The 17,025-nt window shown below is 50.4% G+C and overlaps 1 protein-coding gene across 7 annotated transcripts; it reads right to left on the bottom strand.

The window, feature by feature from the left end:
- Positions 1-797: 797 nt before the first annotated feature.
- On the bottom strand, positions 798-16,799 carry LOC119252048 (patr class I histocompatibility antigen, A-108 alpha chain-like). 7 transcript variants are annotated; one of them, XM_054698536.1, is made up of 9 exons: positions 16,723-16,799; positions 16,139-16,417; positions 15,667-15,942; positions 14,325-14,600; positions 14,086-14,205; positions 13,776-13,808; positions 7,187-7,366; positions 5,023-5,168; positions 1,576-1,611 (listed from the first exon to the last, which is right to left on the bottom strand). In XM_054698536.1, the coding sequence occupies exons 1-7, from the start codon at positions 16,784-16,786 to the stop codon at positions 7,308-7,310; spliced, it is 1,107 nt and encodes a 368-aa protein (XP_054554511.1). In that variant the 5' UTR covers positions 16,787-16,799; the 3' UTR covers positions 1,576-1,611; positions 5,023-5,168; positions 7,187-7,307. The 7 variants fall into 7 exon arrangements, with proteins under 7 accessions (XP_054554510.1, XP_054554514.1, XP_054554511.1 ...); XM_054698538.1 differs by lacking the exon at positions 1,576-1,611 and adding an exon at positions 4,647-4,725; XM_054698537.1 differs by lacking the exon at positions 1,576-1,611 and adding an exon at positions 4,648-4,720.
- Positions 16,800-17,025: the final 226 nt, after the last annotated feature.

The following is a 17,025-nucleotide window of genomic DNA, read 5'->3' as shown; positions in this document are numbered from 1 at the left end:
GGTCAAGGTCCTGATTGCAATGAGCTGTCAGACAAGGATTCCACGTCCCTGAAGTGTCATTCAAAATATGTGATTTTTAAAAATCAGTTCTACCGTTTTTAGATTCCCATTTAATTTTGCTGTTTTGTTTCTTTATACTATCCCCAGAGCGGTGTCTGCAGGGTCACGGCACAGAGGGTCTGTCAGCAGCCTGGAGCTGTGAGCAGGGCTGACTCTGACCCGCCTGCAGGGAGTTGGGCCTTGGAGCCCCAGAATCAGCTGCCAGGGCTGGTCCTCTAGAGCAGCACAGGCCTTTCTCCTCTTGATTCCCTGAATCACCTCCTCTTCATTGCAGGAATCTCCCTGCCACCCCAGCATTGGGGAGTTGGGGAGGATGTTGTGGCTCAGGAAATGGGGGCCTCCTCCTAACCATCTGTCCTCTCCTCCTCTCTCTCCTTCATCAGCCTGAGTGTGCGTGTTTGAGTCACACCAGCCCTGCACGGACAGGAAAGGCCCAGAACTTAAGTGATTCCCTGGTCAGTTACAGCACCAGCCCCTCTGCAGTCCCACCAGGGGAGACAGAGACTCTCCCAGCCCCAGCCAGAGCCGCGTCACCCACACAGACCTTCCCCTCACAGTGTCCCCGATGCTGCCCCTTCCTGGCCCCACCCTTCCTGGTGCTCCCACCACTCCTTTGGGCCCCATCCCCTAGTCCCCTCTGCTCCATTTCCAGGAGCCTCCCCGGCTTCCTAGTCATGCCCTGGGGGCTCTCCTCAACCTCCCCTCATTCAGAGATGGAGAATTTTTAAAAGATGTATATTTGTTTATTTATTTCCTTACAGCGTGGGTCATCTTTCTATAGTTATTGTTCCTCTTAGGTGCGGCCCTTCCACCAATGATCCACCACACACCACCACCAGCTCCCCGGGTCTCTCCCCGGCTCTGATCACTCCTGCTCCCACCTGCTCTAAGACGTGGATGGGTGGTTGGCCCCCGGGGTCTTGGCGTTTTCCTGGAACCTTGTCCTATTCCTGGGCGAGGCCCTGGGCTCCTGGGTAGAACTGAATGTTATTTCCCAGGAGGAGGCGCTTTCACCCCTGGAAGCAAATGACAGAGACGCTGGAGTCCAAGGATCCACCCAAGACGGAAGGAACCTCTATATTTGAGGATCAGCCCATAATCTGGGAATCAGCTGTTTTGACCTGGAAACCTGCTTTTGTCCTTTGTCCACAGGACTAAGAAAATTTGGGGACTTCTGACCTGACACTGGACTTGGGCGCCCCCTTGTGTGCAGATCCCTGTCCTGCCGCTGGGGGCCCAGGGAGCCTGGGGAGGGCCTGGCTGAGCAGGAGAAAGGGCGGCTCTGGGCTCCTGTGCTCAGCCCTGTGGCCACACGGGGGCGCTGCCGCGCCGCTCCGGATTCTGGTGGAGCCGCCAGGACGGGGCGGGGGCTGAGGTGGGCAGAGTTGGGGGTCCTGGAGGGCGGCGTCCTGGGGTGAGATGCTCTGTGAGGAGTCAGAGCAGCAGGGCTCAGAGGAGAGGAGACTCCGGAGCCCGCCGTGGGTGTGAGGTTTCCAGCTTTTCTCCTCAGAACGCTTTTCCCTCGTCCCTGGATGTTGATCCCTGGGAAAACTGGAAAAGAGAAAATATTTCCTTCTATAACCTATTAAATATTGACAGTATTTTAAAAATAACATTTAAAAAATACTGTTCGATTTACAGAAAAGTAGCAAAGGCGGTGCAGGTCTTGTTTATCCCACACTATTTCCATTTTGTTAACATCCTGTAACAGGGTGGTCCCCAGGAAAGGGGGAGGTTCTAGGTTCCCTGCCCCACCCAAGGGAGGGTGGAGCTGAGCAGGAAGAGAAGAGGCTGCAGAGGAGACTGAGGAAGGCAGCAGGATGGAGCCAGAAGGAGACCTGGAGGAGGCGCATGGAGCCTAGAGACACGTGAAGAAACTGCGCTTGTCTTTTGGTCATGGACTGGGTGACACAGATGTGGGTGAGAGACCCGTGGGGAGGTGACAATTTCAGCTTTTATCTTGATGTTGATTTTGCTCTTTTCCTTGTGGGCTTCTCTGGTTGTTTCTGATCCTTTTCTGTGGGTCTCCCTGGAAGATGCCTTAGACTTGTGGCAGGCTTTGGGGCCTTGCTCTGGGCCAATCCCATATGGATGGACTTTAACCCATGAGGGGACGGGTAACTTTGGGTGCTTGATTTAGAAACTAGATTCTTTGCCTTTCCTGTATTGTTTCCTAATTGTATTAAAGTTCCTTCCCATTAAAGTCTCATATGTTTTGTGTTGATGCGGCAGATGGCAGAACCCTACATAGAATAGGCAGGTTTGCGGAGTTTGGGCTGCCCTCTCCCTGCCCTATAACAATCCTACATGAGTACAGTTTTGGTTTTTTTTTTTTTTTTTTTTTAACTAATGCAGCAATGTTGACATAATAACTAAACGGCACACTTTCATTTCAGTTTTTGCTAATGTCCATTTGATGCTCCATAATCCCATCCAGTTTGCCTGGATGACAGTTCCTCAGACTTTCCTTGTTTTTGTAACATTGACACTGGTGAGGAGTGATGTTTGGGAGAGGTGCTGGGGTCACAGATGGGGGTTCTTGGGTCACCTCTGAGAAAAGCTTCACGAGAGTCCTCTCAGTGGCGTGAGGGCACACACACACACACACACACACACACAAGGAAAGAAGAGGATGCTTGTGCAGACACCAGCAGGCAGGAGCAGCTGCCCCTGGAGAGGGCGGGTGTGTGAAGAGAAGCCTGCAGGCCCCAGGCGGAGCCCTGGGAGCAGAGCTGCGTCTTCCTGGGGGAAAAAAAGGGCACTGAGGTAGTGTTCTAGTTGGGAGGGCTCATTCCTTTGTGCAATTGTTATCTGTTGTTAAATTAATTACTTATATGGTGTGACTGAGCTGATTTGTCAGGAGCAGCAGCGAGTCTCTGCAATGGCTCCATCCCTGTATCCCACCTCTGGTCTGCATCTCCTTGTACTTCCTGTAGCATCTGATACTTGCTATAGCAGTTGGCCACAGCGATTTTCATTTCCATAATTGATTTAATGACTATGTTAATCACTTCTACCCCCACCTCCAGTTTCAGGTCTTGTGACCCCTCCACGCTAAATTTCCTACTCTTAGCCTCCAAGGAACACTGCTCAGGACTATTGTCCCTCAATTTAGGTTTTTTGTTTTGACTGGGACTGTGGGTTTGGGGAAGCAGACTCCAGGGGTGCAGGGGCATTGTCCACTCACCAAGGCAGTGCTCATTATGTCCACCTGACTCATCACTGATGGTGTTAACCTTCAACACCTGGCTAAGGCACACTTTCCCAGATTTCTTCCTGAAAAGCTTCTTTTTCCCATTTATTTAGAGGCTGTTGTCTTTGGAAGGAAGTCACTATGGGCAGCTCACACTTATGGGTGTGCTGCTATAAACATTTACAAGCATGATTCCACTCCTAGGTATTTACCCAAATGACACAGAAACATTAATTCCAAAGGGCACCTGCACCCCTATGTTTATAGCAGCACTATTTACAATAGCTAAGCTATGGAAACAACCCAAATGCCCAAAAATAGATGACTGAATCAAGAAGATGTGGTACATATACACCATGGTATATTACTCAGCAATCGAAAAAGATAAACACATTCAGTTTGCAGCAACATGGATGGAGCTGGAAGCGATCATGCTCAGCGAAATAAGCCAGAAAGAAAAAGAAAAATACCGGATGGTCTCACTCATAGCAGGAATCTAGAAAACCTAAATAAGAGACTAGGAAAAAGAATAACTATAATAAAGAAAAAATCAAAATCAACAAGCAACTATAAACCAGAAACACACTATGGGGGGAGGGGAGAAGAAGGATTGGGGTCAAAATGAGGGGGGTACAATTATATGGGGAATATTAAAAAAAAAAAACTTAAAAAAAAAGTAGAAAAAACCATTTACATGCACGCAGAGTTTTTTTTAATATAAGTCTTCATTTTTTAAAAGATTTATTTATTCATGCATACAAGAACTGGGGTACAGGCCAGAGATGCGGGGGTTGAGAGGATTCACCAGAGACAGAGGGGGGCAGAACAGGCAGCTAACTGAAATACACTGCTCAGGGGAGCAGTGGACGGTCAAGAGAGGTCTGCTGCGCCATGTGGGTCACCTCCCCAATTGCACACAGCGTCATAGGTTGCATCTTAACCCCTTGTGCCTCCAGGGAGGCCCCCAAATATAAGTTTTCAAATTATTTGGGTAACTAGCTGGGTCAGTGAACGCTGGGCTGTATGTCAGGTTTTTGGGTTTTCAAAGAAACTGTCAAAGATCTTTCACAGTGACCGCACCCTTTTGCATTCCTGCAGGCAGTGTTGAGCCTCCTGTTGTCCACATCCTGGGCAGCACCTGTGCAGGGTTTGCATTTTTCAGCCCCTACCAGGTGTGATGGCGTCACTGTTGTTCTTTTTGTCTTTCGTTGGTGCCCTGTGATGCTGAGCCTCTGTTCATGTTCTTCCTTGTCGTCTGTGTCTCTTCTTGGTGACGTGTCTGCTAAAGTCTTTTGTCCATTTTTCAAATGAGGCACCACTCATTTACAACACTGTTTTTGTCCCTTTAAAAATTGTGTTATTTCTTTCTGCTCATTGAGTTTTAAGCATTATTTTGTAAATTCTAGATACAGTCCTTGATCAGATTCATGATTTGCAAATGTTTCCCCCACTCTGTGTCCTGAACGCCTGTGCTGACAGGAAAACAAGCATTGTTGTCCAGACAGAAGCATGGAGATATATATATATATATATTTTTTTTTTGAGAAGAGAAATGATAAATCACTAACTGCCTTTGAGCAGATGTCCTAGCTGACTGGGGTGTTGGGGGGGTGACTTACTTATGTGTGTCCTTGAGTGTTATTTAAATGTTTTTCTATGTGCATGAAATATGCCTTCAAAAGTAAATTACACTACATTACTCAACTTATAACACTCCTCACACATCACAACCAAATCACGTGTTAAGACCAGACTGGCACGTGTGTTACCTGTGATGGACCCGCACGTCATAGTCGCCAAAGTCATGGTTTCCCTTTGGGTTCACTCTGGTGTTGTCCGTTCTGTGGGTGTTGTTGGACAAATGTACAATGACCTGTGTCCATCATTAGAGTATTTTCACTGCCCATAATGTCTTCTGTGCTCCAACGAAACAAAAGCAAAAAAAAAAAAAAACACCCAATGGAATCACATGAGACTAAAAGGCTTCTACATAGTGAAGGAAACTATCATTAAAATGAAAAGACAATATTGAGTTGGAGAAAATATTTGCACATCATTAATCCAACAAGGAGTTACTATCCAAGATCTACAAAGAACTCCAAAATGCGGAAACAACCCAATCACAACAGGGGCCGGGGAGCTAAATAGGAACTTTTCTAAAGAAGACACACAGATGGCCAATAGGCACATGGCTTGCCGCAGACCAGCTTTTGGCAAAATGTCGGGTCAGAAGTCCTTGAAAGGAAAAGACGGTCTAGGTGCCACGTAAAGGACTGAAGGGAAGGGGATGAGGCAGTGAGGAGACACTGACACTTGGTGAGGTGCAAGTATCTTCTCCTCAGGGGCTCAGCAGGTTCTTTATTTATACTTTTTTAGCAAGCTGAGAGATGACATCATCATATACATAGAAACAAAGCAGAAACAATCAGTGCATCCCTTTTCCCATAGACTTTTGGCCACTACGTGCTCTCAGTAAGAAGGCAAACTTCAAGGTTAATAAAAAACTAAGCCTTACACTAGAACTCATTGTTTCAGCTAAACAATAACCTAAGACAGTAGATAGCCGCCAGGACACCCCTATCAGCTCAAGCCTAAGCAAGAAAAGACTTCTTATTCCCATGGCCTTCAGCCGGGACCGGCTGCTACTCAGCTATCAGAACTTTTTCTACCTAGAAACTCCTTAACTCAAATAGCTTCATTTAAAAACTTTCCCAAGAAACTTCTAAATAAAAAGGAACTTCTAAAAAAGCAAAAGAAGGACTTACTATAATAGTTGTGCTGGTTTGCTTGTCAGATATGTACAATAAATCATCTCCCATTGTCAAGTGGGCCAAACTGTGTAGTAACTAATTTCTAAACAGATAATTTTCCGTGCCAATTGCTTGCAGTCTGCTGACATGTACAATCCACTGCCCAATATACTCTCTAATAAATTTTTCTCTCCTATGACCAAGAATAAAAAGCAAAGGGATGCCAGATCTTCAGCCCCACGGTGTGAGGCCCTTTCTCTTTGCTGCTTGTTAGTATCCTATCCGGCTGGGCCAACAAGGCCCCCTGCAGAAATGGATACATGTTTGTCATCATGTGCTGTCAGGAAAATGCCAATTAAAACCACAATGAGTTACCACCTCACACTGTGAGAATGACCCGTTGAAGGGTGTGGAGGGAAAGGAACTCTGGCACATGGTGGGTGGGGATGAAGTCTGGTCCTGTCAGCGGGCTGAATCAGGGATTCCCAGGGCCCTCAAACCTGTACACTCTACATGGGATCTGCCATCAGCTGCATAAAGGAAAAATCTAATGCATAACATCTTTGTTAGAAAAGAACTTGAACACAATGAGTGTGCAATAGAGAATTAGTGTGCAATAGGGAAAGAGAAGAGAAAGGATATAGATAAATAGTTCCCAATTAAGCACCCAAAGCTACCTGTCCCCTCATGGGTAAATGCCCAGCCAAACAGGCTTGGCTCAAAGCAGAACCACTGAGGCCCAAAAGCCTGCCACAGTCTAAGGCACCTACTGGTAGAGACCCATGGGACAGGGGCAGGAGGGGCCAGGCAAATCTGGAAGGACAAGAGCAAAATCAAATCCACATCAAGATAAAGGCTGCCATTGTCAGCCTCCCCTGGGTCTCTCACCCACATTTTTGTCTCTTTCATGTGTCTCTGTCCATGTCCCCAACTCCCTGACACAAGTCCAAGCCTGGAAGTTGAGGAATGTCACCACTAGTAATGAATGTTATTGAAAGAGCTTGAATTCATTTTCCTCCTACAGCGCACACAGACACCTTCACTGCCCACGCGGCTCTGGAGGCAAAGGGGAAAGTGGCTTCTCCTTCCCAGGAGAGAAGCGGGTCTCAGGAGGGGGGTCTGTGGGTCACTTGCCCCCTCGGGTAGAAGAGCAGCTCTCATGGGGCCCTGGAGGTGACCTTACCCCGTGTCTGCCGTGCCCACGTGGGGAGAGGGGTCTCTAGGCTTCTCTGCCCTTGACGTCCATCCTCACTGTCTGTGCTGCAGAAGCTGTTTCTGCCTGACGTGGACACTCACCCTGCGGCTCACAGATCCTGCTTGTCCTTTGGCCTCTCTCTGGGCTGACGGCCACGACTGCTGTTTACTAAAAGAACATCATCATTTCTGTTAAAAGTCTAAGCTATTTCTTCACTAGAGAATCTCAGACGCTCCTCCCCCTGATGTTATTTTAAACCCAGTAGCTCCCCCAACACTAACCCATGAGGAGCATCATCTGTGATTTCATTCACAGACATTTGTTCAGCGTCTGCAGATCCCCCAGGAGGGAACAGGAGCGTGTGCGTGGACTGTGGACCCTCAATGGTCTCTCACACGTGTGCTCACAGGCCTCACCCTGGAGAGCTTCCTCCTGCTCCTGTGCGTGTCCACAGGGCGTCTGTCCTGAAATCCTCCCTGTTGCTTCAATAATGATGTACTGTATCGCCTCAGTAGCCAGGACTCATAAAACAGGAATCCTTTTCCTTTAACCTTGATTCCTCATTTTCCCTCTATATTAACATCCTTTCGGTGAGAAGGTTTGAAGGGTTTGGGGAGAAACAGGAACCCTCTGCTCCATGGTCCCCCTCCTAGATGATGTTGTCATCAGGGCTCACGGCCTTAGGGTCACGTCTCCTAGCGCACAGCCCTCCCCGGGCAAGGACTGGTCATGGGAGACAGACTTACAGCTTCCCGTGGCCTGAACTTTTCTCACCATTTGGTTCCTGCTTTTTCCATCAGAGACGAGCAGGAGGAGGGGAGTGTCCAGCTCCTCTCCGGAACCCTCAGCCTCTGTCCTCCCTCAGGCGTCAGGGCATGAACAAGGACAGGGAGTCGGGGTACCTTCTGTGTCTACGTTCTGCCATCACTGGCCTGATGCTCTTTTCATTATTTACCCTCATCTAGAAAATAAGAATGAATTTGAAGTTCTTTTTAGCTCAAATCCTAACCTCTCTGGCAGGCAAGAATTTTATTTTTAAGATTTATTTATTTTAAAATTTATGTATTTATGCATACAAGAACTGGGGTACAGACCAGAGGTGTGGGGGTGAGAGGATTCACCAGAGATAGTGGGGAACAGAACAGGCGGATGGGCTGAAATACACTGCTGAGGGGAGCAGTGGGAGAGTCAGGAGAGGTCTGCTGCGCCATGTCGGTATCTAGCTGGCTGGGGATTGAACTCGTGCTGCAGAGGCTGCAGACAGCTTCATAGGTTGCATCTTAACCCCTTGTGCCACCAGGGAGGCCCAAGATTTATTTATTCATACTTATAAGGACTGCAGTACAGGCCAGATCTACAGGGGGTAAGAGGATTCACCACAGAGTGGGGAGCAGAACAGGCAGACTGACTGAAATACACTGCTGATGGGAGCAGTGGGCGAGACAGGAGAGGTCTGCTGTGCCATGTGGGTTGCTCCCTGGCCTGGGATCTAACTCATGCTTCAGAGGCTGTGGATAGCTTCACAGTGCTGTCCTTAACCCCGTATGCCACCAGGGAGGTCCAGGCATGAATTTTTGCAGCTTCACTTGTCACTTTCTCAGGCCAGAACAGAGAAGAGGGGGTCAGGTGGGTGCAGGACACCATACCCTGCAGCGGGACAGTCACCCGTTCCAATCTCAGGTTATGTTAAAACAGGGCAAAGTTGGGGACAGTCACTGTCTCTGGGTCCTCATCCATGTGCTTGCACTTGCAAGACAACACTCAGGCTCAGGGTGTAAAAGCAACAGGATTTATTAAAAAGGGGAGACTGCAAACAAGGAAGGAGTGTCTAAACCCAGAAATGGCCATCCATCCTACCTCAGACAGTGTCCTCAGTGTCCAGTGGTCCGAAACAAAGGCTTCCAAAGGCCAGGCGGTCAGCACCAGACCCTGGACTGGACACTGCCAGATGCAACAGCAACCAGGAGATGGTGCCCAAGGATGAGAAGAGGTGGACAGCTCTCAGAGGAGGCCGGATACAAGTCAGCAGTGCTGGTCAGCACTGGTCCAGCAGGCAATGGTGCCAGAGATACCAGTTTACATCTGATAAAGATGCCATTGTACCAACAGCAAACAGCCTTAGAGATGCTAGGTATAAGCCACCAGCAAACAGCTCCTTTAGAAACCCCAGGGACAGCCTGATGATGTTCTCTGCAGGCGGTGTTAGAGCCAGGGCCAGAGGCAGGTGTAGACATCAGGTCTCAGCAAAGGTCTCTGGAAAGGTCTCATACTGTGCGGAGGTCTTGGCAAAGATCTTTCTAGGAGTACCAACAGATCTGACCAGTAGTTGTCTATCAAGTGGCTCAGGCTGGCTGCTGCTCTGGCTTGTATCCTCTTCAGGGCGCCACCTTTCAAGCTTGATTGGCCCCTTTATAATGCCAGCTGTTTGGTTGGTGCCAGTGGAGCTCCAATCAGATTGGTCCATGTAGATGCCTGGATGGTCTCAAAAACCTTGAATGGTGGGGGCTCCCTGGTGGCGCAGGGGTTAAAGACACATCACAATCAAGCTATTGCCAGCCACTACAACATGAGTTTGATCCCCGGCCAGGGAGCCAACTCACATGGCTCAGCAGGCCTCTCCTGTCTAGCCCTTTCCTCCCCTTAGCAATGTATTTCAGTAGATCCGCCTGTTCTGTTCCCTACTCTGACTCTGGTGAATCCTCCAACCCCCGACACCTCTGGCAGTTCTTGTGTGCATACCTAAGTAAAAATAAAAATCTCTTTTAAAACAAACAAACAAAACAAAACAAAAAAAATCTTGAATGACAGCTGTGAGAGCTTGAATCTGATTGGCCCATTACAATTCTGGCACTGTGTTCCCAAATGAAACACCTGCCCATGCGTCCAGATGCTGAGGTCAGATAGTCTCACCCTGGAAGTCAGATAGTGTCACTCAGAGGGCATCAAACAGGCCCGTAGGCTGCACGCAGTAAGGTCCCCTCTCCCCCCAGCATCAGGGATCACAGTGGGAGTGGGCTTCAGCAGGGCCAGATGCTCACCTGAGCATCCAGAGCAGGCACCCCTCTATCACAGCCCACCAGGCCGGTCTCACACCTGCCATAGCACAGCCCAGGCCAATGCTGTCAGAGCTCAGGGAGGCCCACAGTCCACATGCTGAGTTTGGGCCTAGAATGCCATGGGCCTCTCTCCCCATGGCTTCTGTCAAGGCTTGCTGCTAAAGCGGGCCTCAGCAAAGCTGGTCATATCCCACCACTTGCACAAGGCTGCAGGGATCCAGATTAAATGTAGAAGCAGGAAAATGACCTCTGGGCAAGTCTGCTCCCAGAGGACAAACTGACCAGAATAAAACTGAACCTGCTGTTCCCTCTTGTGGTGGCTCCTGGCAGCGTGGAGAGCACACAGTGACCTCGGCGGGTCAGAGAGTCACTCAGCTGAGAGCAGGCCTGGCAGAAGCTGTGGCCACAAGAGGTGCTCCCAGGGGCCTCCTGTCTCCAGGTAGATGCTGCAGGTCACTTCTTCCAGGAGGGGTCCAGTAGGGACCCCAAGGCCATGACTGTCCTGCAAGGTGGGTGAGGAAGGTGAACAAGGGAGGGCAGAGGAGATGCTCAGGGAGGAGGTGACCACACCTGCCCTGGTCAGACCGCAGGAGCCTCCTCCCTGCCCCGCACACTCTCACCCTCTCCAGTCTCTGTTCCCCACAGACCCCAGGCCTTTCTCAACATGGACTCTCACCTGCCTTCTCTGCTCCCCACACCAGGCAGGGAGGGCTCACAGGGCCTGTCATCACTTCCACTTTCTCTCCCACCCCACCTGCCTCCAGCATCAGAGCAACATCAGGAGGAATTTTTTTTTAATTTGACTTGTCAATAGAAGGGCTGGCTGGGGAGGTAGTGGCTGCCCATCACTAAGAGGCCCAACCCTCACTCTGTATGTTTCCAGTGGATGTGACCACACTGAGTCCTCAGCCTCCTCAGCTCAGAGACCCTTCCTCACTGCAGCTGCCACAGCAGGGGGCCCTGGGTGGTCAGAACCCTGGGTCACCCAATGTGTGGCCTGGGCTGCGCTTCTGAGTCTCACTCCCCACAGTCATGAGTTACGCTGGGATCATGGTATCTGACAACTCACAGGGTGTCGTGGGTTAAACTGAATAATTCATGCAAATGTTTCTTTTATTTTCATTGTTGACTTTTTTCCTTTTTTTTTTTTTTTGGTTGCATTATGAATATTTTGAGGAACCTTCATTTGTTTTCCATAGGGGCAGGACCAATGTGCTATCCATAGAAAAGAGAGGTTCCAGGTTACCGCCCCACCCAAGGAAATGTGGGCTGAGCAGGGATGAGAAGCTAAGGAAGAGGAGGAAGACGTGGAGTGAGATGAGGAAAGAAGACTGGAGGAGGCGCATGGAGCAGAGAGACATGTGAAGAAGCCAGGCTTGTTCCTCAGGCTTGGACTTGTGCCAGGGAATTGGGGACACAGAAAGAGACACGTGAAAGAGACAAAGACTTGGGTGAAAGGCCCATGGAGAAGCTGACAATGGCAGCTGATATCTTGATGTGGATTTTGATTTTGCTCTCGTCTGTCCAGACTTGCCTGGCCCCTCCTGCCCCTGTCCCATGGGTCTCTACCAGTAGGTGCCTTAGCCTTGTGGCAGGCGTTCGGGCCCCAGTGGGCCTGCTTTGGGCCAACCCTGTTTTGCTGGGCATTTACCCATGAGGGGACAGGTAACTTTGGGTGTTTCACTTGCGACCTATTCTAACTATATTCTTTCTCTTCTCTCTATTGCACACTAATTCTCTATTGCACCCTGATTGTATTAAAAGTTCTTTTCTAGTGAAGGTCTTATGCTTTAGAGTATGTTTTGTCTTTTTTCAGATGATGGCAGATCCCATGTAGAGTGTACAGGTTTGAGGGTCCTGGGAAACCCTCATTCTGCCCAATAACAGGACCAGACTTCATTCCCACCAACCATGTACCAGAGAGAGTTCACACCCGTCAGTGGGTCATTCTCACAGGTGTAAGGTAGTAACTCATTGTGGTTTTAATTGGCATTTTCCTGACAGCACACGACAAACATTTATCCACATACCTATTGGCCATCTGTATGTCTTCTTTACAAAAGTATCTATTTAGCTCCTCTGCCCTGTTTTTATTGAGTTGTTTTCTTGTTTTGCAGTTCTTTGTAGATCTCAGATAGTAACTCCTTTTTGGATTGATGATGTGCAAATATTTTCTCCAACTCAATATTGTCTTTTCATTTTAATGAGTTTCCCTCACTAAGTAGAAGCTTTTTAGTCTCATGTGATTCCACTGGTTTCTTTTTGCTTTTGCTTCCTTGGAGCACAGAAGACATTATGGGCAGTGAAAATACTCTGCATGATATTCTCATGATGGACACAGGTCATTACATATTTGCCCAACACCCACAGAATGGACAACACCAGAGTGACCCCTGAGTGAAACCATGACTGTGCGACTATGATGTGCAGGTCCATCACTTGTAACCCATGTGCCAGTCTGATCGTAACACATGATTTGGACATGATGTGTGAAGAGTTTTATAAATTGAGGAATGAAGAGTAATTTATTTTTGAAAGCATATTTCATGCTCATGGAAGGACATTTAAATAACACTCAAGGATACACATAAGTAATTCATTCCCTTCCATCCCCCAACATCCCAGTCAGCCAGTATCTGCTCAAAACCAATTAGCAACTTATCTTTTCTTTTCTAAAAAAATATATCCATGCTTCTGTCTGGACAATAATGCTTGTTTTCCCGACAGCAAAGGAGTTCAGGTCACAGAGTGGGGGGAAACATTTGCATATCACAAACTGATAAAGGACTGTATCAAGAATTTACAAATAATGCTTAAAACTCAATGATCAGCAAGAAATAACCCAATTTTAATAAGGACAAAAAACAGTGTTATAAATACAGCAAAAAAAAAAAAAAAATGACTTCCAGGCCTCCCCTGGTGGCCCTGGTGGTTGAGCGCAGCACTGTGAAGCTGTCCGCAGCCTCTGCAGTGCAGGTTCGATCCTGGCCGGTGGGCGAGAATCCCACATGGAGCGGCAGACCTCTCCTGTCTCACCCGCTGCTCCCCTCAGCAGTGTATTTCATCAGTCTGCCTGTTCTGTTCCCCACTCTGTCTCTGGTGAATCTTATCACCTCCTGTGCATCTGGCCTGTACCCCAGTTCTTGTATGCATGAATAAATAAATCTTTTTATTTATTATATTTTATTTATTATTATGTATAGACATAGCAACTTATGTAGACATAGAAAAATAAAAATACAAACAAATGCTCAATACCACAGTTAAGAACAACAGTGACACCATCACACTGCTGTCCAAGGTGTGCACAACAGGAGCCTCATCAGGTTCATTGTAAAAGATACTTAGGGGCTGAGAGACACATCAGAGCCCTAGGCACTGTCGCTGCCTGGTTGAGAACAAAACAGAACCTGGTCAGAGATGAGACCACATCTGACGGGACTGATGAGGGTGACTTCCCCATGGAGTCCATTTACACTGTCTCCAGGGGCTCAAGGATCAAACCCCTGATCCACACTTACCTGCGGCCTGAGTGTAGTTTCCTCCTTGTCCTCCTGTGGGAAGAAACATCATGTGAGACCAGGGAGTAGTCAGGTCAGAAGACCTAAAGGAATCTTTTAATCCTGCACCACAGGGAAGTTTCCAGAACTGTGACTAAAGACCCAGGTCAGGACTGGGAAAATGAAGAAAGGAAGTGAGGGGGGACTGGACCAAATGCCCTCTGGGCAACACACGTGTGTGTGGATGGTACTTCCCATTAACCAGGTAGGGCAAGTTCTCCCTGGGACGTGAAAGTCCCCAGTGGACAAGATTCCCCAGTCCCTTCCCTACCTGAGTGCTTCTTCCTCCACATCACAGCTGTAGCCACTGCAGCTCCAGTGAGCCCAGCTCCAAGGAGAACCAGGCCAGCAATGACGCCCATGGTGAGGATGGAGGACTGAGGAGGGGGCACTGGAAGGGAAGGAAGATCATACCCTGAGCCCCAGACCTTATCCGGACCCTCTGAAGGGCTCCAGAAGGGCTCCTGATGGCCCTGAGAACAGCCTCTGTGCCCACATCCTCCTCCTTACCCCATCTCAGGACTCGGGGCTCCAGCAGACCCTCATGCTGCACGTGGCACACGTATCTCTGCTCCTCTCCAGAAGGCACCATCACAGCCGCCCACTTCTGGAAGGTTCCATCTCCCCCAGGCCTGGTTTCCACCAGCTCCATCTCCTGGGTCAGGTCCTCCCCTTCTCGCTGCCAGGTCAGGGTGATGTCCGCAGGGTAGAAGCCCAGGGCCCAGCACCTCAGGGTGACCTCATACTCAGAGGTGGGGTGGTGGGTCACATGTGTCTTTGGGGGATCTGAAGTGGTAAATCAGAAAACTTACTTTGTGTTTCCTCCATGGACAATGAGGAATCCTCGTAAGACCGTCCTCACAATGGACAAGACAACTGGTGTGTCAGGAATGACAGGGGTGAAGGATGTCCTGAGTAAACTCCATACAGGCTTTGTGGACTTCACCCCCACGACACTGGGAACTACAAATCCCATGATCACCAAAGGGAAGGTTGGGAGGACCTGAGGGTGTAGTTAAGCAACTAGGCTCTCCATTTGGGTATTTAACTGGTCATGTGGCCGGGAGTCTCTGGCTTGGCCACGAGATGAGGCGTGCTAGGTTTTCACCACCTCTGTGGGTCACTGGGATTCTAGGTCAGCGGAACGGGTAGGACGCATTTATGAACTTATCTCCCTCTTTTTCTCCCTGAGTTATTCATTTCCCATTTCCCCTTCCTGTGTAAATAAACCTTTCATCAACCTTTTGTGTGTGTCTGCAGTTTAGCATTCATAAGTCCCCTTTAAGCACGCAGGTGAGGACCCACAGTCAGGAAACCCCATTTTATATCGGGGTTTGCCCTATAACAGCTAGAAGCATAAAATGCAAGAAACAGGCTAATCTGGAGGAATCCGTGAGATTCTCCTATTCCTTAGAAAGTTCTAGAGTGAGGAGGAAAACCCAGGGTAGGATGAAGCAGAGAGAGAGGAACAGAGACTTTTTATACCTGACCAGAGTGGAAGGTGAGTGACACAGACAAGCAGGAATCACATAACTAAAAATATTCTCAGACCAGAAAAAAGACAGAGACTCGTGGTTCTCAAATAGGGCACCTGGTCAAAAGGACCCGGTGACGTGTGATGTCAGGGACTGACTGTCTTTCTTAGGAGAGACGGGATCCCTTCACTGTCCTTCAGGAGAAGCCGGAGTCTCTGGGAGTCTCTCTAGTGCAGAACATGAAACCCAGGGGAGTGCCCCTCTCAGTGCAGAACATGAAACCCAGGGGAGTGCCCCTCTCGGGACTAGGGAGAGGACTCATTTCCCGCAGTGACTCCAGGCAGGGGGGGACCCGGAGGCCTCCAGGCCCCTCTTACCCGTGCGCTGCAGAGTCTCCTTCCCGTACTCCAGGAATGTGCGCAGCCACATCAAGTACCTGCCCTCCACATAGTTGCTGAATTCCTCTGCCACACCCTGGACCACCCACCGGCGCAGGGTGATCTGAGCGGCCGTGTCCACCGCGGTCCAGGAGCGCAGGTCCTCATTCAGGGCCAGGTAATCGGCGCCATCGTAGGCGAACTGACTGTAAGCGCGGAGGAGGCGCCCGTCGGGCCCCACGTCGCAGCCAGACATCCTCTGGAAGGTGTGAGAGCCTGTCCCCGTCCGCGTCACCCCGCGGTCACCCCGCCAGCCCCCCCTCCCGCCGGGAATAAACAGAATGAAACGGGGTGAAAGTCCCATGGGCTGTTCCAGGGCAGGTTGCAGAGAAGCCTGGAGGGGGAGACCCTGAGAGAACCCCCGTCCTTTGGGATGGGGGTGCTGACCCGGCCCGGACCCGCGCCAGCTCACCGGTCTCGCTCTGGTTGTAGAGGCCGCGCAGGGCGTCCAGCTGCGCTCCGTACCACAGTGTGCGGTCCCTTAGGATCCGCGTCCTCCAGTCCCACTCCTCCTGCTCCTCCTGCCGCACCTGCTCCGCCCAGGGCGCCCGCGGCTCCAAGGTCTGGCCCGGAGAGTCGCTGTCGAAGCGGTTGAACTGCGTGTCGTCCACGTAGCCCACGGAGATGAAGCGGGGCTCCCCGAGGCCGGGCCGGGTCATCGCGGTGTAGAAAATCCTCATGGAGTGGAGGCCTGGGGGCGGGAGGGGAGACCCGGGTTATTCTTCTCCCTTTCCGGGGCTCGAGTCCCAGGGGGCGCCCACGAGACAGAAAGTGGGTGAAAGACGAGTGAGAGTGAAAAGCGGCTGCGGGACGAAAATGGCCGGACTCGGGGGGCCAGAGGAGGCTGGGGTCTCGGGGGACAGAAAGGGGCCAGGACGGGGCGGGGCCGACGTGGGGGGACAACTAGGGCGGAGGCGTGGTCGCGCCTTTCCCACGCCCGCCCACGCCCTCGCTCCCGCCTCTGGGAGCGCCCTGTCCCCTCCGACCCGCACTCACCCGCCCGGGTCTCCCTCGGGGCCGCGGCCACCGCGAGCAGGAGCAGGAGGGCTGCGCCCCCCATCCCCCAGGACGCGCCTCCGCCCGGGCTGGGGTGACGGAGTCCTGGCGGGCGGGTGAGGGCTTTGGAACGGGAGCCGCGGGGCTGCTGATTGGCTGCTCTGGAGACCTCCAGGCAATGGGGAGTGAGCCCTGGGGTGACTCACCAGTATCCAGGAAGTAGGACCCGACGCAGGTTGTGAGAAGTGAAACTGGGGAGCCGGGGAATCCCCAACAGTCACCTTCCAGCCCCAGACAGAGCCC

The sequence above is a fragment of the Talpa occidentalis genome, unplaced genomic scaffold, assembly GCF_014898055.3.
Source record: "Talpa occidentalis isolate TD23 unplaced genomic scaffold, MPIMG_talOcc4v2.1 talOcc4.2, whole genome shotgun sequence".
Classification (NCBI taxonomy): Eukaryota; Metazoa; Chordata; class Mammalia; order Eulipotyphla; family Talpidae; genus Talpa; species Talpa occidentalis.
The sequence above is the reverse complement of the archived record's forward strand: the minus strand, read 5'-3'. Positions and strand labels throughout refer to the sequence as shown.